The 21,167-nt window shown below is 44.4% G+C and overlaps 2 protein-coding genes across 4 annotated transcripts in view; both read left to right on the top strand.

The window, feature by feature from the left end:
- The first annotated feature begins 260 nt into the window (after nt 1–260).
- CNPY2 (canopy FGF signaling regulator 2) lies at nt 261–3,611 on the top strand. Its single transcript, XM_001504833.6, has 6 exons — nt 261–805; nt 1,380–1,492; nt 1,647–1,762; nt 2,620–2,823; nt 2,983–3,079; nt 3,447–3,611. The coding sequence occupies exons 2-6, from the start codon at nt 1,405–1,407 to the stop codon at nt 3,488–3,490; spliced, it is 549 nt and encodes a 182-aa protein (XP_001504883.1). The 5' UTR covers nt 261–805; nt 1,380–1,404; the 3' UTR covers nt 3,491–3,611.
- Nucleotides 3,612–3,764: 153 nt separating this feature from the next.
- CS (citrate synthase) overlaps nt 3,765–21,167 on the top strand; it is a 25,739-nt gene continuing 8,336 nt past the window's right edge. Inside the window, exons 1-6 of one of the 3 annotated variants that reach the window (XM_070269175.1) lie at nt 3,765–4,070; nt 17,441–17,491; nt 18,078–18,185; nt 19,643–19,708; nt 20,047–20,178; nt 20,435–20,623. In XM_070269175.1, the coding sequence (XP_070125276.1) occupies nt 18,183–18,185; nt 19,643–19,708; nt 20,047–20,178; nt 20,435–20,623 (390 nt within the window). In that variant the 5' untranslated portion in view covers nt 3,765–4,070; nt 17,441–17,491; nt 18,078–18,182. 3 annotated transcript variants of the gene reach the window in all.

Below are 21,167 nucleotides of genomic sequence, written 5' to 3'. Positions count from 1 at the left end.
CCCACCTAGAAATGAAGATAAAGCTCAGGAGTCTCAAGTTAAGGATATTGGAATAGTATAATTATTTCTTTCCTGGACAATATGAGGTCTTTGCTGTGGCTGCCTGGTACCTAAGGTGGGACTGTTAAAAGATGTACAGTATGGTTTCCCCGTTACTTGTGTAAAAGGGGAGTTGGGGAAGCTGACAAACTACAGGTCCCAGGATATCTTAAGACCTGTAGCTATTAACAAAGGACCTGTGTGGTACTGCGGTGCTTCCTGGGATATGTAGTTTCCTGGGAATCGAAAGCTGGGTTTCTCACTGGCGGGCAGCGCACCTTTCTTTTTGAAGGTTCTAGCCCGCCTAGACTGACACTCGCGCCCGCCTGACCTCCTTCATACACCATACCCGGCTCTGTCCTTGCTTCAGGCCACTCCTATTCTTCGGCTGACCCCTGGTGGTCACGTGGAGCAGCTCGCCACGCAAGTTTGGGTCCTTCTGCGATCCACCGGGGTCCTCACTGCCTGGGAGCCGCTCCTAAAGCTGCCTGTTCCCGCGAGAGTTTGGAGGGGCGGGTTTGGGGTCGGTCTCTGGCGTGGGGCTTGCACCGCAGCGCATCGGAGCTCTGCTTGGGCTCCCAGTTAAGGTGCAGGGAGCTGGGTCAGGCGGTCGCCGGGGCACCCCGTGTCTGGAAAGCGCCGGAGCGCTCTCTGGAGAAGCCCGGACAGCCCCGCTCCCCCAGCCAGGTGCTAGGGTCGGGAGCTGAAAGTGAGAGTCCGGCCGTCTTCCAGCGCCTGGGCCACGGCGGCGGCCCTGGGAGCAGAGGTGGGACGGATGCGAGTGGCGCTGAGGGTCGGGGATGGACTGGACTGGCGGGGTCCTTAGAAAGGGGCCTGGTCCTCATGGGAGATAGTTTGTAGGCCGGAGGTGGGAATGCAGTGATCTTCCGTGCTGGGTCCAAACAGGCACTAGTATTGAGTGCTATCTTCGCCGGCCGGCCACCTCGCTGCCTCCTGGCCTGAATCGGCTGCTCTCGTTCCCAGCAGCTCCTCTGTGCCTGTCGTGCTCGCTTAATCGCCAGCCCATTCCATGGCTGCCCTGTGAGTCCTAGGCAGCCAAGGCTGAAGTACCAACATGTAGGGCCTCACCTGTCGACGTAGTGGCTGGGGCTGAGCCCCAAGTCCCCAGCTCGCGCTCTCACCCACTGCCCGGGAAATCCGGGTCTTCAAGCGCCGGAACAGAGGCGCTCCTTTGTGTCCCTGCCATTTCCTGGAAAGTAGAGCCAGAGTCACAGTGGGGCCTTTGTAGGCCTTGGGATGAGGGATGGGTTGCCGGGAGGCGGCGTCGGCAGAATGGAGCCAGCTCCTCACACCTATGATTTATTTCAACCTAAACCCAGGTGGAGCAACCCCATTACGCTAAAGATGAAAGGCTGGGGTTGGCTGGCCCTGCTTCTGGGGGCCCTGCTGGTAACTGCCTGGGCTCGGAGAAGCCAGGATCTACACTGTGGAGGTAAAGGCACAATGAGAAGAAGTGGGAGGAAGGAGGGTGGGGAAGATAGAGCCTTGGAAGGGCATGAGATCCAAGGCCTGGGAGAAGGATGAATGGAAATTCCCTGGCTTGATTCCTTTCTCCCCCGACCTCCCCTTCTCTTCCCTTGCACCAGCTTGCAGGGCTCTGGTGGATGAACTAGAGTGGGAGATTGCCCAAGTGGATCCCAAGAAGACCATTCAGATGGGTTCTTTCCGAATCAATCCAGATGGCAGCCAGTCAGTAGTGGAGGTATCTGTTACTGTTCCCCCAAATAAAGTAGCCCACTCTGACGTTGAATGAGAACTCAACTAAGAAGGACCTTGGTGTAATAGAAATGAAGAAAACATTGACCCAGAGAGGTATCTAAAAGATTGGGCTGTCTCATTTGGAAGAGACTAGAGGCTTATACCCTATGCACTTGCTTCCTGGCTCCAAACCTTAATACTTTGTTTCTGCTGTAGAAGTTGTTAGCAAACAGAGAACCCTGATCAACCCCCTTCTCCACATCCTTAATCCACGTGACTCAGGTTTTCACTATGACAGTATGGTACACATACGAACATTCATTCAAAACAGATGAGCTTACCCTTGTATTTAGGAAACTTTAGTTGCAAACATAACACATGTACTCAAAGCTGTACGTGGTAAACAATATCTAAAGAAATGTTAAGGTTATGATGCTTCGTGAAATACTTTAACAGTTGTTAGCCTCAAAGCCTACACTTCCTCTCTGATGCTCTCCTGTTGAGGGCAGATATTAGTCTCATTTTAATACAAGAAAATAAAATCATCTTACCTCCATAAAAATTAAGAGAATTCAAAGGAAAGGAACACATAGTTGACTAGGATTAATCGAAGAGGTCTCTGTTTATCTATAATATGGAGTTAATGACACCTTTTTTATTTCTTAGGCTTATATTATGAGGTCAAATAAGATCATATATTTGAGAGCACTTTGGAACTATACAAATAAATCATACTGTTTTTAATTAGGGAAGGCTTTTTAGAATAGGTTCGTTCAGCTAGATTTGAAAGGCAAAGTAAGGATATAAATTACTAATGTTCAGAGGTAGAAGAGTGTGACCTAAGGCTGAGGACATTTCTAGGTGCCTTATGCTCGCTCAGAGGCCCACCTCACTGAGCTGCTAGAGGAGGTATGTGACCGGATGAAGGAGTATGGGGAACAGATTGACCCTTCCACCCACCGAAAGAACTATGTACGTGTAGTGGGCCGGAATGGAGAATCCAGTGAACTGGACCTGCAGGGCATCCGAATTGATTCAGACATCAGCGGCACCCTCAAGTTTGCGGTGAGCTACGGGAGTGGGTGGCTGGTTTGCAGAAATTAGGAGAGCTATTGGAGAGCCCAAGTGGAAAGCTGGGTTACTGTCCCTGTCCTCCTCTCTCGAGGCAGAGGCAAGAGGCCTCTTCTTGCTGCCCTCTCACATGTTTCTCCCTTGGGTTGACAGTGTGAGAGCATTGTGGAGGAATACGAGGATGAACTCATTGAATTCTTTTCCCGAGAGGCTGACAACGTTAAAGACAAACTTTGTAGTAAGCGAACAGGTAAATTACTCCCACTTTACTTCCTGTCCTCACAGCCCTGTGGAACCTGGCACATTCCTTAGTACGTACCTGCCGCGCCCCCCACCCCCCGCCCCATCCTCTAATATTAGCTCAAGAGTTGGCTTCCGTTACCCATGGCTTACTAGACTTGGGTTGTTCCTCTCTATTCTCTTCCTGTCATCTTGCAGAATTTCTGGCTCCCTCACTTGAAATACAGGTGAGAGGATAGTGGGAATGTTTTGTCATTTAAAAGTATATGCTCTGAAAAATGGTGTGTGTGCCAGTTTGGTTGGGGGTATTTTCTTCCTTGGGGCATATATCCATATGAGAGTGGCAGTTTCCTTCCAGCTGTTCTGTGCTTTTGCAGATCTGTGTGACCATGCCTTGCACATATCCCATGATGAGCTGTGAGCCACTGGAGCGGCCCAGACTGACAGGCTTGATGGATCACCCCCAGGAGGGGAAGAGAGTGGCAATGTCTTTTATATTATGTTTTTACTGAAATGAACTGAAAAAAATGAAACCAAAAGTATGAACTGTGTTGTCTTTTCATGCCCAGAATCAGCCCTTACATTAGGCTTGAAGATAGGGGATTCCAGACAGGAAAGAAATGGGAAGGGAAGGAAGAGCTTTGGGAATGGTGTAGCACTAAGGGAGGAGGAGCCTAAAACTTTCATTCTTGTGCTGTCTGAGATTCCTGCTGGACTTATAAACTCCATAAGCACTTCTTCAGTGCCTACTCAATACAATGTGTTTAAAGTCTATTGTGGAGAGAAGAGGAACCTCTATGAATAAGCAAGGGAACATAAAAGTGTGGTAGGATAGGATTCTAGAAATTAGTGTATTCATACTGATGAAACATAAAGTAAGATAGAGCTTGATCTTGAAGGAAATAATGAACATACATTACTCCCTCCCCGCCCTTCCAGATGGAGGGATCAGCAAGAGCAGACAGGAAGAGGAAAATGGATGTGATCAACTCAGCTGAAAAGTAAGGGCTTTATCACTTTATCAGATAGGGAGAGATAAGGTAAGGAATGTTATTTAATGAAAGGCCTTGCTTGCTGTCCTAAGCTTTAGATTTGATGCCAACAGCAACACTAAAGTATACCTTTCTCGGCTCCATCACTAGCCATTGTCGATCTGGACTAAAGTCTGTCCCTACTTCCTATATGTAGAGATTCTGTACTAGGTATAGGGCTGAAAACCTAAAAGATACTTTCTTTGGGGAGCTTCTTAAACTGATCCTGAGGTGTGGCTGTCTCAGGGTTTGGAATGGAATGTTTCTGTCCCAGGGAAAGAACACCTGAATAAAGATTTCAAAGACTTTTTAAATTAAGCATTTTAGACTCTAAAGGGATCTTGGAGGCCTAGTTCACCTCTGCCCATTTTTTTTTTTTTTTAATATTGGCACCTGAGCTAACAACTGTTGTCAATCTATTTTTTTTTCTGCTTTTTCTCCCAAAATCCCCCTACTACATAGTTGTATATTTTTTAGTTGTGGGTCCTTCTAGTTGTGGCATGTGGGATGCTGCCTCAGCATGGCCTAATTAACGGCGCCATGTCCACGCCCAGCATCCGAACCAGCGAAACCCTGGGCTGTTGAAGCGGAATGCGCGAACTTAACCACTCAGCCACAGGGCCGGCCCACCTGCACATCTCTTAATTCACATCACAGGTTACCACAAGGAATCTATGAATTTATCTGAACCCTTGTGGAGGCTCACTCTAACAAATTATTGTCCCAGTATTTGGTAGAGCATATACTCAACCTTGCATATCTGCTTACACGGTAAGATTTACATGCCTTCTAAATGAGTTTATCAATAAAATGTTAGAACTTAAAGAAACATTGCCAAAGAGTGTTAAATGAGATCTGGATGTGACTAGGAAAATTTATTATGGGAAAATCTAGTCCTTTGAAAATAAGTTTTAGAGGATTTTTGCTGTTAAAAAGGATTCAGAGCAGGGATAGGATTCCTTTAAATATAGGACAAGGAAGAATAGCAAGTGAAAGGGAACTAGTATATACTGAATACTCATATAATAAGCACAAACACCTCCTTATTTAATCTTTACAACTCCAGGAAATAGATGTCACTCCCACTTTACAGATGAAGAAACTAGGCTCAAAGAGGTGGTGGTAGTCAACGGGGAGCCAAGACTTCAGCCCTAGTGGTCACCTTATCCCTAGGCCAGTGGTCTTTCTGCTATGTCTCACTCCCCGGAGTGGAGCCTCCGTGTAGTCCCTAGTGACTGTGTTAAGTAACACTTTTATTTGTTTGAAAACTGCCTCCAAGTTTGAACATATGCCCTCTGATTCTAATAATCTGTAGTGAAAAAGTATTATATTCTCTTTTCAGCCATTTTTCCAGACTGATTATTGTTTGTAAGAAGCCCATTCTACCCTGGTCATTTTAGGTGTTAAATGTTTGTCTCTCCACCTTTATGTATTCTGAGAGGATCACTGTTTATCATGTATTTCAGCTATGGATGTACAAAGGTTCACAGATGAGTAAGACTATATAGTTCCTTATTTTTTAAAATATGTGTACGTATAGCAACATATTGATCAGATGTGCCCAGGAGACAGTTAACAATGACTCAAAAGTCCCCTTCCTGAGTTGCAGCTAATAATTCATAGTCATCACCATATAAATAATACAGCTTAGTAGTTAAGATACAGCTTCTGGAGTGAGGCCAACCTGGGTATGAATTCTAGCAATGCCAATTACAAACTATAGCCCTGAGCCTTGGTTTCCTCCTTTGTGGAGACAATAATATTACCTACATCCCTTAGAGTTGTTGTGAGGATTAATTAACATGATGCATGTACCACATTTAGGTAGTATCTGGAAATAGTAAGTATTCAATAAATTTTAGCTATTACTCATTAAATACAGGAGTTTGGTTTACTGATATAGACAGTTTAGGCTGCATTCTCCCACTTATCTTAGGCCACCAGGGGGCACCATTGCCTCTGTCCATTTTAAAGAGGTCCTCCCAAGGTCAAGATGACCTTAATGCTCGGCCTTCTTTCCCATGCTCCCTCCAGTTCTCAGGAATTTAGTTGTATTTTGACGTAGAGCTCACTTGGCTGCTTTATTCATGTCAATCCTCCCTTAACTTTCCTCCCACCTCCCAGGTCCCATCCATGTTCAGAAACAGACTAAGCCAGCTCCTGGGAGATACCATTTAGTCCCTTTGATCCCTGGGCTTTCCCATTGGCCTGATAGCAGTGGATCAGGAGTGAACAACTAAACAAGTCCACAAAGTCCTGGTGATGCTACGCTCCAAGACACTGTGTCAAGGGGCTTAGAGCATTACTGTTCTCCATCTTCCTTCCAACCACTAGAGCTCCAAAATAGGTTACCCTTATGGCCACTCAATAATTATCCCTTTGGTAGCCTCACCCTGAGAATGCCTCCTCTCTCTTGGGGCACTGGAGTTCAGTCCTCTGGTATGCTGCCTAGTCTCTGTGGATCATTAACCAGAGAGAAGAAACCAGGTCAGACTATTCTAGGGTTACAAGGAAATCCTCTGTGAGACGCTAAATTGGGAGCAAATATTGACCAGTGGAGCTTTGAAGTCACAGAGGAGGTAGTGAGGTCAGTGCTCCTCTGGGGGACTGCTTGGTTTCTCTTCATGAAGTTCTTTCATAAGACCTACCTATCTGATCCCCAAGCCAGAGGAGCATTGATTGGTAGTTGTGAAGCTGGGTATGAGCAAACTTGGGAAGAGAAATGCTGTTTTTCTTTCTCTTTTTCCAAGTCTAAGCTATAAACTAGGTTTCTTGACAAACTAGGTTATCTAAACCTGGCTTAGAGGGTACTGAGACCTCTGAACTTGATGTCACTGCTATGTGAGGAGATAAATGGACTTCATTTGGGGCTTGGGGTTTGTAGATAAGGCACCCTGGTCCTTGGGTCAGTCCCCCTCTGCCCTTGGGTCATTGACAGTGATAAGCTTAGGAAGGCAGAAAGGTCCTGAGGTCTTGTCTACCCAGAGGAGTCAGTCAACAGTGGTGTGGAAGATCACTTTAGTGCCCTGGTTCATTTCATGGTCGCTGGGGAGCACAGGATAAGCGTGTATAGTAAATAGCAAGTAGGAGAAGGCGTCCAGAGGCCCTATGGCAGCGACAGGAGTGATGTGACAAAAAAGGAGGGTGCCTAATGCCTGATTTTGGATGAAGGGTTAGTCTGCAGTCCTGATCTCATGCCTAGATGTGGGGTGGGCTGGCTATATGGGGTTACGTGAGACTAATGCCTAGGACTCAGAGGCTCTGGCCTGCGCTGTAAACCTTCATGTTAAGGGGAGTGGTTGGAAGACTTGGAAGGCGGAACTGACAGCCCACAAAGAGCACTGGATATTCAGGCTCCTGCCTTTCCTTTCTTTCTCCACATATTGGGGGCTGTTAGTATCTATAATATCGTGGCCTCTGGTGACCTCAAATGATCTACACCAAGCAACTAACTCTGGCATCATAGCTTGTGTCCACATAATGTCACCTCTATGGCCATTAAATCATTGACCAAAGACATTCTTCAAGAAAGCATGCCAAGGTGGTAGGAGGAGTGGGCAATGATCAGTTGCCGTGATAGTATATTAAGGGATTGACTTCCGAGGACGTTCAAAGGTCGAAGTCCTTAGGGCTTTTTCTCTAATATTCACGTCAGAACTAACTCCAAATGTGTTAAGGGCAAGGGAAAAAGCCTAAGAAGGAAGTTAACTGAGTTCTCAGGCACATACTTAGCCACCTACACGCTACCCCCCCGCCCATCCAGCCGTAATTAGCCTGACGCAGGCGGCCCAATCCTGCCCACCACAACTCCTGTCAACGGCTCAGGTCCCGCCCCCCTCCACACCGGACCAATGGCGGAGCCCGGGGCCGGTGCCCTGAGAGGGGCGGGAGCGGGCTCGGGGTGGTAGGCGGGGACTCGCTGAGGACCCCGGGCTGGGCGCCGCCGCCGGTTCGTCTCCCCTTTCCCTCAGCCGCCTCCTTTCAACCTTGTCCACCGGTCGGCGCGGCCTCTAGTGCGGCCGCAGCGGCTCCCGTTCCTGCCGCAGCGCTCTCCCCTTCTTCCCTCCCCACCAGATCCCCGAGTTTGCCCGACATGGCTTTACTCACTGCGGCCGCCCGGCTCTTCGGAGCCAAGGTGAGCAACTACAGGAGGGAGCGCGCCGTCCCAGGGTGGGGCTGAGGCGACTGCAGGCCCTCCGCCGGGGTCTCCCTCCCCTCCCCATACACGCCCCGGCGCGCCTTAAAGGGGCCCTGCGCTTGGCTGGCCGCCGGCCCTGCGTGGAGCTCCGGGCCATGTGCTGCGCTGGCCTTCCAGCCCCGCGGGTGAAGTGAGCGCCGCCCGGCCCGGCACGCGGGCTTGAGCGGGAGGTATGGCCGGACCATACTGTCACCCTGCACGTGTAGGGTGGAAGTGTAGGGGGTGCGTGTCCCTGCAAGAAGGAGGAGCCGCCAGTGGAGAACATCGGTGCCGTGTTCCCCTGGAGTTGGGGAAAGAGCCTGTTTGGAGGAGGGGGCGGGGGTGAGAGGAGTGGCAGGGGTGAACAGATGTGCTCGCTGTCCCTGGGCCAGAGCTGGAGCGGTGCCTGATTTCGGCTTCTGCTTTGTAGGGAAGGCCTTGTCAGTTCCTCAACTGCCCGTTTCCATTTCTCCAGCCCAATTATTTAAGCCTTTAGTGACCAAGCCGTAGCATTTCCTGCTAAAGGACTGGGACTCAGGTGCTCTTTGTCCTTGGGACTCTTGTACTCATTCTTTGTATATAGGAGGAGCTTGGGTGGGGGGGGAGCGCTTCTGTAAAACCTGCATGATTGTAACGTATAATTGGAGAAAGAATCAGAAAGATTGTTCCTCCAAACTAAGTGAAGATACTGGGCAGGAGATAGTAATGCCGAGGTCACATGACCAATCCCACTACTCTCTCGCCAGGGTTTTGCTGTTGCTCTTCTACTCTTCTCAGGAGAGTTTGCTCTCATTCCTTTGCTTGACTTTTGTTGCCATTATGGTTCCTAGGAATGTTGTTGCAGGGGATGGTGCTTTCAATTTCAAAATGCCAGTACTTTTGTCTCTGGGTAACTTGGCCCTTTAAACAGAGAGACTCGCGCTGAGGGAGTCCCATCCTCTAATCCACGCAGGGACAGTCCCACAAGTGACCTTGATTCCTTCGAAGAATTTATACTCTCTTCTGCAGACAGATTAAAGTTGCCAACACCTGAAGGAAAGGAGTCTTAGAATGGTGTTGGCTTGTTGTGCATTATCTTGCATGGTTGGCAAATAAGGTGAAACCTGTAGGATTGACGCTGGAGTTCTTCCAGGCACCCAGCAGCAAGGTGGACGCTGATCATTGGGGAGATACTTGTCTTACTTGACTGTTGCTTCTCCTGCTGCCAGGGAACAGGGTAAGGAAGCCTCTTGGGAAATGAAGCAAGTTCTAGATAGTGTTTTGGCCGAATAGGGGACACTATAATTAGCTCATTCCAGAGTTACTAACCCAGACCGGATAGTCTAACCCTACAGTGTATTTGAAAAAGCCTTTAAAATTTACCTTTTGAATTTATTTTGTCTCTTAAGCCTCCAGGGAAGCTCAGAAAGCTTTTGGGGTGACAGGGCCATGTAATTGTATCATTATTATTTTCTTTAGTTTCCTGTTAGAGATGGATCTGAGGATCTCAGAAACGTGTAAAATGGAAGCCATTAGAAAGCTTTTGACTCTTAAAACTAGCAAAGCCCAACAGACTCAGGAGTAGAAATTTCCTGAGATCTACGCAGTATGACCAGGATACCAAGAAGTCTTTCAGTTTGTCAGCATTGTTAGCACCTACCTGAGCTTTCCAGATTAGCTTGCAGCTTAATTGGTACTCGATTTTACTTTTGCTATTCAGGTAGGCTTTAGAAGGCAAAAATAGTCTTCTAACCTGGGAGAATTGACCCCTACCACTTTGATTCTCAAGGTCAGATGTAGTTTCACTTTTCTGAGGCGAGATTTTTTTTAACCTTGCTAGGAGACACAAATATTAGTCATTGTTCTGTTCCACCCTACCTACTGTCAGGAAATTTAAATGAACACCTAAATTGGAGTGAGAGACTAATTCAGATCCTTGAAATTGTTTAACTGAATTCATGCTAAGCAATGGCATTAGTATTAGCTGTGGGTGCCTTAGTTTTGTGATGTAAATACTGTCTTTTCACAGGTGATCTGGGTTTGATTTTGGGCTGAGAATTGGAGTAGGGCCACCAATTCACTTCTGGACTCTTGACACCAGTGTAATTAACCAATCCTAGTTACTTCTTGTACCGTTGAGAATTGCTTCTCCAAGCTAGGATGTTTGATAACTTTGAGTAAATCAATTCAAAAGCGTTTCTAGATTATTTCTAGACTTTTTGAAGACATTTAAATTAATACCTATGATTCCTTTACAGTAGACCTACACCACTGCACAACATCTCTTGTATAAATCCTAGTCTGAAATTGCTTTCAACAAACCCAAGTCTGGGGCCAGCCCGGTGGTGCAGCGGTTAAGTGCGCACATTCCGCTTCTCGGCGGCCTGGGCTTCACCAGTTCAGATCCCAGGTGCAGACATGGCACCACCTGGCAAAAGCCACGCTGTGGTAGGCGTCCCATATGTAAAGTAGAGGAAGATGGGCACAGATGTTAGCTCAGGGCCAGTCTTCCTCAGCAAAAAGAGGAGGATTGGCAGTAGTTAGCTCAGGGCTAATCTTCCTCAAAAAGAAAAAAAAAAACCAAGTCAGTTTTATCCAATGAAATGTTAGTTAGCCTTAAAGCTCAAAACTTTTACAGGCAAGCGCTTAAATCTCTGTGCCTTCACTTTGAATCTCAGCCTACCCAAAGTAATGACAATTCCTTGATGCTTACTAGATGGACCAAAGATGGAAAGTGCAGAGTAAAGCCTCATCACATGCTAGTGGTGAGATGGTTGCATTTGTTCTTCCTGGTAGGCTTTGGTTTGGTGGCAGGTGAATGCATGGGTGTGGGGAGGCGAGGTGAGCAGTGGTGAAATAGATAATCAGAGAAGGGAAGGCTGGCATTCCTGGTTCTTAGAAGGCAGAAGGAGGCAGAAGGCAGGAAACCAGACTTGGTGGATCTCTCTAAAGCCACACAGTAGTTCATTTTGCCCTGTTTCTGTACTTAATATGATAGTGTTGAGTAGGATGTGAAATTTAAAACAGTAGTAAGGCAACTTTAGGAATAGATCTTTCTTAGGATCTGATTATCTTTCAGTTCTTCCCTCAACTGCCCAAATTCTTTAGGTCCTTGTATTTCTTTTAACATGCTATCATTTTTAAAAGTCTGTAAGTTTGCAGTGGGCGTGATCACCTGGGATACTTGTTCACATTGCACATTCGTGAAGCACGTTCGTGAACTGCCTTCAGATTCTGATTCAGCAAAGAGGGGATGGGATTTGGAAACTTCTATTCAAGTACTTCAGTTGACTGATGATGTTCCGTGGTCCCCTTCTGTTGGACTAGTAAAGCCATATGCAGGCCTTTTTGTTTGCAACTTTATGGAATGTATATATGAAACTTGAGTATTTAGGTATTTTTTTTGCAATTGGTGATTATTTTAAAAATTTACTTCAAAAGTGACTATTCTAAACAATAGTCCATTTTAGGCTATTTTCTCTAGGTTTGTCTTCCTAGGCCTTTTTTCAAATGCCTTGGGAAAAGTTTTTTGTAAATCCCTGGAGCAAGCTGTTAGGAGCTAAAACTTGTAGGAACTAGTAGAATTGGGGGAACAGTTCCTAGTTCCTGAGAAAGTAGTAGGGTGCCAGATCTTATATACTTTATTCACAATCTCTGCTTAGTGTGCACATGATAAGTAGGTGTTCAGCAAATATTAAAGAACAGTAAGGATTTCTACTGAAAGGTTAATTAGGACTCTTGATTCTTTTCTAAGGCTGAATTGGTGTCTTTTGCTGTCTTCCTCAATGAATGCTCAGTGAACCTTTAGCGGAGAGTATGTTAGCAAATGACAGTTAGGTAGAATTAAGGAAACTCCTGTGCATATGAAGGAGGTCAAAGTATGAAATCTGAAGATTACTCTGCTCAGTCTATTAAGTAGCCTGACGAGTAGTGCAGGCCAACTTCTGAAATCACCATTGTGAAACACAGATGTTAAATGACTTCAGTTCTCTGACCTGGTTCTGGGGAGAGAGGGGCCTTTGTCCTATGTGTGTTCTTTTTCCCTTAATGCAAGTTGTTCCTTTTGCACTGGAAGCCTTTGTAGCACAAGATTTTTCCTACCAATTATTAGTGCATTATATTTGCTTCATCAACTAAGCTAGTTCTGCTGGCTTGGCAAGCTCTGATCTTTTGCTGATGAAGGAAAGGGCTCTAAAATCAGGAGCATCTCTTTCAAGCTTTTAATGTTGGAGATCCTGGATATGTGGCAGGACATGTTCTGAATATGCTTACAGTGGAGGATCAAAGAAAATTTGGCTTTTTCTCTGTAAAGTGAGAGTCCTGGGTGTGGACCAGTGATGATAATAGGCTAAGAGGAGTAAGAGAGAAATAACCACATTATTGAGTAAGTGCTTATCCAGATAGGGTTATGATGTTCCCAGAATTTGTGGGGAGAAGGGAGTAGTTTTAGTTGATTTCTGGTAAGTGATTTGGCTAATACCCTATTCCAGAAATACCGTAAGTATTATAGACAAGCCTGGCAGAATTTCTTGCATGTAATATTACTCCTTTTCCTTCCTTGGCCCTTTAGGTTCTTTTAATTATATTTTTCCATCCTAGCACATTTGAGAGCTACAACCCACTTCTATCAATAATAGCAAACTTACTAGAAGAGTTCTTGCCCGAGGTGGCAGCATATGAGGTTTGAAAAAGCCTCTTAGAGATCGTGATGCCCCCGCCCTGTAGGGACTCCCAGCTGTCACACGTGAGCCAGGGCCTTGTCTTTGGAAGCAGTTCTCCATCTCTCCCCGTGAAGGAGCTGACCTATTAAGTGCGGTGACTCCCTGACTGACCTGGCAGCTGCTGTTCAGTAGGGTGACTCTATGCGAGGCATGCAACCAGAAGCCAAAAGCCTGGTTGCCACACCTCCAGAATTGGGGGAGGAGCTAGGAAGTGAAAGTTCAGGGATGACTCAGGTTTGTAATCTGCCTGTCCCATCAGTGAGTATAGCCTGAATGTACTGTACAAAACTAGTCAGCACCTTTCTTTGGCAGCCAGGGGGCAGATGAAATGAGATGTGTAGCCTTGGGTGTGACAGTCCTCCAGTATCTCCTACCTAGAGCCATTTGCTCTGCTGGTGGAGATCATGGTTGTTAGCTAAATTTGTTTCCTCTCTCTGAGACTCCTCTCCTTGTGGTCAGGAGGCCCTTATAAAGGAAATTGGGGCTTTATTTCCTGTTCTACAGCTAGAGGGAATTATCCGTTCACCCCTTCCTCGTGCTTGACTGCCTCTTTCCTGGGATCCAATTCCAGGAGACAGTTGTGACACTTGAAGTGGTAGGTAACAGGCCAACACATTTCTGTTTATTGGACTCAGCTGGCAGAAGGCACTGTTCTAGATGCTTACATGCAAATTATTTTATATAGTCTACTTGTCTGCTTGAATTTGGCATTATTTTTACCAATTTAGAGATGTGAAAACTCAGACTTATAAGTTAGGTCATATAGTGAAAGTATCACAGCGGGATAGCGGCAGGACTGGATTTAGGACTAGATCCTTGATAACTCCACATTTCATGCTCTATGTTCTACACTTCTGCTCCCTTGCTTAACACTTTAGACAGTGGGTGTTTCTCAAACTTCATTGCTCATATGGATCACCTAGTAAGCTTGTTAAACTGCAGATTTGGATTGAGAAGGTCTGAGGTGAGGCCCAAATTCTGCATTTCTAACAAGCTCCAAGTAATGCTAATGATGCTGGCCAGGCAGTCATATTTTAAATAACAAGGCTTTCAAGTACCTTTATGTATGTCCTTATTAGAGCCTTAGAATCAGACTTTGAGCTAAGTAGCTTGAGTGTTATCCTAAATATGGAGAAGGAAAGAAAAACAGAGTCTTAGTTGTTTTGTTTTGGATGTCTCAGTTGTTTAGTAATGGAGCTGGGGCTAGACCCCAGATTTCTTTTCCTAATTCCAAGTCATGTGCCCTGTCTTCTACATCATTAGATAAAGTTGTCCTAACTTAAATTTTTCCTATTCTAGCCTTTTGAGTGGTCATATCAATGAATTGCTACCTTTAAAATCCTTCTGATTTCTTTAGTTTTCTTCCAGCTGCAGGGTTAGCTAAAAATATAATTAAACCTGACACTAAAGAGTACAAGAAAGTGGCCATGCTATTTATTTTTATATATTTATTATATAACAAATACAAAGCACTTGCTATGTGCCAGATATGGCCTTAAGTGCTTTGCAAATATTGACTTAATCCTCATAGCACTTCTTTGAGGCAGGTACCATTATTGTTCCTGTTTTACAGATAAGGAAACTGAGGTGCAGAAAGGTTAAATGACTTGGCTAGGGGTCACACAGCCAATGAATGACAGAGAAGTGTAGTATAAACAGAATATACTAGCTTGATTCTATAGCTACATGACCAAGCTCTCCACAAACTAGCATTGCTTTGCGAATTGGAGATCTGGCTAAGAAGTGTTGCTGACGGAGATTAGGGACAGTGGAGATCAGCTCTCTTTAAGTTACTCCTTAGGCTCCTCATTAAATGGCAAAGATGCTGTCTACAAAGGAAACTAAGACTTTCCTGATGGTGGAAGTAGGGTGCCCTAACCATTCTGGTGAAGTAGGATTCATAGAAACAGATCTGAGAAATGACTGTAACTGAGCAGCAGGCATGACTCATGATTCCTTTGACGTTGCATTCTTACAGCCTTGTTGAGTGACGTTCCACTCTTTTCTTTCTGATCCCCCCCGTTTTTTTTTTAATTATAAATGAAGTAAAAGGAGAGTGCTGCTCATTGATTCTAGCAGTTCTCTCTCACAAGGGGAAAAAAACTTTTTCATTTTATGTTCATACTGGTGGAAGAAACACCTCCAACCTGAAGGAATTTCTATTTTCATCTTAACATCTGGGCTCTCATTCTATCTGTTAAGCTTGGATAGATTTTTTTGGCCTGAGATTTAACCTTAAGCTATTCTTCTTGTAATCTTTCCTCTTGCCAATGAAGCAGCCAGCCATTATAGAACCTTAAGCTTGGTTAGAAGTGGAAAAAGTATCATTATGGAGCGATTTCAACTTCTTTCCTCTCTCAGATGATGTGCTCCCCTGTAGTCTCTTTAAAAACAAAGCCACTGGTGGCCTAGTGGTTAAGTTAGGTGTGCTCCATTTTGGCAGCTTGGATTTGGTTCCCAGGCTTGGACCTACACCACTCAACCAGTCATCTGTCAGTGGGCATACTGTGGCAGTGGCTCACATACACAAAGACGAAGATTGGCAGCAGATGTTAGCTCGGTGAATCTTCCTCAGCAAAATACATACATACGTATATACATACATACATACAAAAAGAGGAAGATTGGCAGCAGATGTTAGCTCAGGATGAATCTTCCTCGGTAAAATAAATAAATAAATACATACATACAAAACAAAAACACCGCAACAACCACCTACCCACAATTAAAAGGTCTACTGCAGGACCAATGTGGTCTCTGTGAGATGGGTCCTCTGTAGCAGGGGATCTGTGGGACCATGGAGCATGGAATAGCTTGAACATGGCTAGCTCTGTAGAACAATAGTTTGAACTTAGTCACAAGTTTTCCCTTGTCCACTTTTTGGTGACTAGTAAGAAAAGGCAAAGTTATTTCTTGAGTGCTGAATCCTGCTTCCATTCGCCCCACGTAGGGTGAAGAGGCTAAGGTCTGTTTGTGCTGCCTGCTTCTTGCCCAAATGGCCCTCAGTCCTCAGTAAGCTAGATGAGACTTTAGGAAGTTAATGAAAGGAGTTACAGACAGCCCTGGTTAACAAGTTGAGGTGTTCCTCCTTTGCTTTAGGGACATATTAGCTTGCCTCATGCTCTCTGAATTTAGCTTTAGATTGATTCTTTTTAAAATAAACTTTTATGAAGGATCTCTTCCCTTTTCACTCCTCCTCTCTGCCCTAACAGAAAGAGGCGTACTAAATTCTAAAAAGCCTCAGATGCTAATAAACTCTGACCCTAGGCATTTAGCGTTTTGGAATTTATATAGTACCTCAGGTTCAAGTGATTTTCAGTGTAACCAGACACAGTGCAGTAATTACTAGAAAAGGTGTCTAGCCTTTTGGCAAAAGGAGGAAAGGTGTAGACTTGCTCTGGGATTTGTTTATTTGTACATGTGCGCATGTGTGTGTGTAATCTTTTTAGTTTGCAAGTGCTTTCACATTCATTCTAATTTAATTATCACAAGACAACTCTGAGATGTGTGGTAGGTACTAACACCATTTTCTACATGAGGAAACAGGCTTTACTTTGATGATCTCATTTTATCTTCAAAATAATTTGGTGCAGAAAAGTTAATCCTATCTAAGCCCTTATAGTTAGTGGCATAAATGGTCATTTTTTCAAGAGGCAGTGTTGAACTTTTTGTTGCGACTCAACATCTTCTCAGAAAGTAGGTTTTTTTGGAGAAAAAAGACCTTTCTCTTAAACATAGAAAACATAGGCTAGCTACACTATTTCTCTTTGTGAGGAGGGATAGCTTTCTTGAATCTCAGACTTATCTTTCTGGATAATTTTCTTCCTGAAGTATATCTTTAAAAATTCCTTTGGTATAGGTGTGTAGGTGATAAACTCTCAGCTTTTATCTGAAATGTCTTTATTTCACCCCTTTTTTAAAGATTTTTTCCTCGCCTGGGTATACAACTCTAAACTTAATAATTATTTTCTCTCATCACTTTGAAGATGATTTTCCAGTTTTCTAGTTTCCATTGCTGTTGAGTAGTCCTCTGTCAGTTGTTATTTTGTAAATATTCTGTCTTCCTGTGCTTTTTCCAGGAGTGTGAAGTAGTGTTGTAAAAGGCTGCCTCTGCCTGTGGGCTCTTCTAGCCTGGAGAGCTGGGGAGATCTTACTAGCAGGGTTAAGTGACCTTTTCTCTCTGCCTATAACAAAGCCCAGCCCTGGAACCCAGAGGGTAGGAAAGAGTCTTTCTTCAGGCAATGCTGATGAAGCTATGGATGCAAGAAGCAGAGTTAAACCTGCTGCTGCTTCTAGGCTGGTAATTCCTTCCAAGCTGCTCAGGGCCTTTTGTAGCTTTCTTATGTCAAACTGTCACTAGAAGCTAGGATGAAGAGTGAGAGGTTGGGTCGCTGTAATTGCTTCTTGTTAATACATAGGAGGGAGGAGTAACTATTGCCTAAGGTTTTGTGTTTTCTTTACAGAATGCATCCTGTCTTGTTCTTGCTGCCCGTCATGCCAGCACTTCCTCCACGGTAAAGTTTGGAAAAAAGAACTGAGGATCATTGAGGCAGCCTGACCCTGGGATTGGGGTGGGAGTGGGGGGTTGGCTAACCCCCAGTCTTTCATCATTATCTTGAGTATCTCCTGGAGGTGTCTTTGTTGTTATAACTATTATTATTACTACTATTTTAAGAAATGATTTACTCAATAGTGTAGTGAAGTAGAAATATCAAATATTTTTGCCTAATCTTTGTTTTTTTTTTTAAATTTTTAAATTCTAAAATACATATAACATAAAATTTACCATTTTAATCATTTTTAAGTATATAGTTTAGTGGCTGTAAGTACATTCACATCATTGTGCAACCATCACCGCTATCCATTTCCAGAACTTTTTCATCTTCCCAAATTGAAAATCTGTACCCATTAAACAATAACTCCCGCATTCCCCTCTCCCTCTGCCTAATTCTTTTACCCTCATCTGTACAGAGTAGCTGACCATACTTCGCTGGCAGATAGAGAAAGCCAAATTCTAAAAAACAGACTTAACATACCTACTTTGCAGGAAATCTAATCATCATTTTGACCATCACTTAGCCTCTCTACTTCTCTTTTTAGAATTTGAAAGACATATTGGCTGACCTGATACCTAAGGAGCAGGCCAGAATTAAGACCTTCAGGCAGCAACATGGCAACACTGTGGTGGGCCAAATCACTGTGGACATGGTAAGGGTTGTAGAGTTTGGGCTGGAAGAAGTAGCCCTGTAATGTGCTTCAACAAAAGTCTCTTTCTCTTCACTGACTATTTGAAACCATTGTGTCCCGTACAAGGAAATGTTGCAGCTTATGGTGTTCACTAGAAATTAGACTATTCTTGGGGGCAGGCCCCATGGCCAAGTGGTTAAGTTTGTGCGATCTGCTTTGGTGGCCCAGGGTTTCACCAGTTGAGATCCTGGGTGAGGACTTAGCACCATTCATCAAGCCATGCTGAGGCAGCGTCCCACATAGCAGAACTAGAAGGACCTACAACTAGAATATACAACCATGTACTAGGGGGCTTTGGGGAGGAGGAGAAGAAGAAAAAAAAAAAGAAATTAGACTATTCTTTTCTACAAATTTAATAGTTGAGCCTAACCTAATTCACTGATGGGAGGGTTGAATGAAGTTTCTATTCCTCTTCCTAACCTGTCAGCCTTTGGGTCTAGGGCTCTCTGTCTTTGAGTTGATGCTGTGTCGACTCTCCAGTTAAACCATAGTTCTAGCAGGGCCTCGGGAACAGCTTTAGGGTGGCTTCTTCTCAGCCCTAAGAGTCTGAGCAGCTCGAATGATAATTCCATAGCAGTGTTTAGCCATTGGTCTCTATCTCTGTTCCCTGTAATAGATCCCATTCTATTGTAGGGAATGAGGGCGTAAGAGTGGGCAGGAGAAAAAAATAAAATACAGTAAGAAAAGAAAGCAAACAGTAATCTTTCTTTTTTTTTTTTAAGATTTTATTTTTTCTTTTTCTCCCCAAAGCCCCCCAGTACATAGTTGTATATTTTAGTTGTGGGTCCTTCTAGTTCATGTGGGATGCTGCCTCAGCATGGCCTGATGAGCGCTGCCATATCCGCGCCCAGGATCCCAAGTGGCGAAACCCTGGGCTGCCAAAGCAGAGCGTTCGAACTTAACCACGCAGCCACAGGGCCGGCCTCAAAAAACTTAATCTTTCTTCTTCTTTTTTTTTTTTTTTAAGATTTTATTTTTTCCTTTTTCTCCCCAAAGCCCCCCGGTACATAGTTGTATATTCTTATTCTTCGTTGTGGGTCATTCTAGTTGTGGCATGTGGGACGCTGCCTCAGCGTGGTTTGATGAGCAGTGCCAGGTCCATGTCCAGGATTTGAACCAACGAAACACTGGGCCGCCTGCAGCGGAGCGCGCGAACTTAACCACTCGGCCACGGGGGCCAGCCCCAAGGAACTTAATCTTAAAGATAGTGATTTATCAACTTAAAAATTTCATTTCCAACCTTACCAGTCTTCCTTGAAAAGTTCCATTCTATAGTAAATTTAGCTCCTCAGAAATCTTCCCCCAAATGAAGTCTTGGAAGTCAGAGATTAAATTTCCTCTCCCAGATCCCATGAAGCACTAACAAACTCTAGCCTGAATTATTCTGATTACTGGTTGCGTTCTCGTCTTTTCTTTAGATGTATGGTGGCATGAGGGGCATGAAGGGATTGGTATATGAAACATCAGTTCTTGACCCTGATGAGGTAAGAAACCATTATGTCAAGCACTAATAATCAGAGTTTACTGACTATTGTGCACACCATGGATTAGACCAGGGAGGGTAAGGAGAGCAAAATGAAGCACGTACCTTCATATTTTGGAAGGTGGAAAATAGGTACATATGGAATAACTGAAGAACAAGTTTACCTTTTTAATATATCAACTAGTAAAACTGAAAATACAGTGCAGAAGTAAATTACGTTAGGATTTAAGCTTTAAAAGTTCTTTTCTAACTTTTTGAAGATAAGAGTGGGACCAGTCAGTTATGTGACTTTCAGGCTAGTAAACTTAAATATTGTAATTCTTACTCTTCTTCCTCAAGGGCATCCGTTTCCGAGGCTACAGTATCCCTGAATGCCAGAAACTGCTGCCCAAGGCTAAGGGTGGAGAAGAACCCCTGCCGGAGGGCTTATTTTGGCTGCTGGTAACTGGACAAATCCCAAAGGAGGAACAGGTAAGGCAGAGGATGTTAGGCAAAGAAGGAGGGTAATGAGAAGGACGTTCTCTAATCTCAGACACTTAATCCTGACCTGGCTGTGGGGGGCAGTTTATAGAGATGTGCAGTCAGGGCAAGGAATCAGAGCAGAGTTCTGCTGTCTAAGTGGATGGGGTTGAATTCTCTTGCATTTTCTTTACTCAGATATCACTGTCTTTTTATTTCTCTTCTTTTTCCTTGCCTAGTGTTCTTAGCAGTGTCTCCCTTTCCACAGGTATCTTGGCTCTCAAAAGAATGGGCAAAGAGGGCAGCTCTGCCTTCCCACGTGGTCACCATGCTGGACAACTTTCCCACCAATCTACACCCCATGTCTCAGCTCAGTGCAGCCGTTACAGCCCTCAACAGTGAAAGTAACTTTGCCCGAGCATATGCACAGGGTATCAACCGAGCCAAGTACTGGGAGGTAGGAAGTTTTGTTGTGGTGATTGATATGTCTTGGAGATTTAAAGCACTTAAGACTGAAGGAAGAAAAAGAAATGTGGAATCTTTAGTAAAATTACTTTTCTGAGTTATGCCAGAAACTTATTTAACAAATTTTTATTGTAGGCTTGCTTTTTGTCAGTTGTTGAGATTACAAAGATAAATGAAGCATTCTTTCTATCACTAAGGTTATTGGTTTGGTTAGGGTGATGTACGTGTAAAAAAGAAACTACAATTCAGTAATCTTGCTATAATAGAGATATGTACACAGGGCTGTTAGAACATTGAAAAGGATGTGAGTTAACTGCAGGGTCCCTTAGGAAGATTTCACAGAATAGTCTCACTCTAGCCCCAAAGGGTCCCTTCTCCTCTTCTTCTTCATATAAGGAGAACCTTAAGAAGTTGGGTGAATGGCAGCTAAGGCAACTCTAGAATCTAGGAGGACTAATGCCAGTCAGCTACAGTTCTGGACTAGCCCATTCAAGAAACCTATCTGGAATGGAAGGGTGGTTAGTATCCTGGAAGTA

The sequence above is a fragment of the Equus caballus genome, chromosome 6, assembly GCF_041296265.1.
Source record: "Equus caballus isolate H_3958 breed thoroughbred chromosome 6, TB-T2T, whole genome shotgun sequence".
In the NCBI taxonomy this organism is placed as follows: Eukaryota; Metazoa; Chordata; class Mammalia; order Perissodactyla; family Equidae; genus Equus; species Equus caballus.
This window is presented reverse-complemented; position numbering and strand designations above follow the sequence as displayed.

What these genes read in the sequence shown, in the direction of transcription:
- CNPY2 (XM_001504833.6), top strand. Translation starts at nt 1,405, where the DNA reads ATGAAAGGCTGGGGTTGGCTGGCCCTGCTTCTGGGGGCCCTGCTGGTA. An exon ending in CCAGGATCTACACTGTGGAG is followed by an intron (nt 1,493 to 1,646) that starts GTAAAGGCACAA and finishes CCCTTGCACCAG; the next exon opens with CTTGCAGGGCTCTGGTGGAT. An exon ending in ACTTTGTAGTAAGCGAACAG is followed by an intron (nt 3,080 to 3,446) that starts GTAAATTACTCC and finishes GTGCTTTTGCAG; the next exon opens with ATCTGTGTGACCATGCCTTG.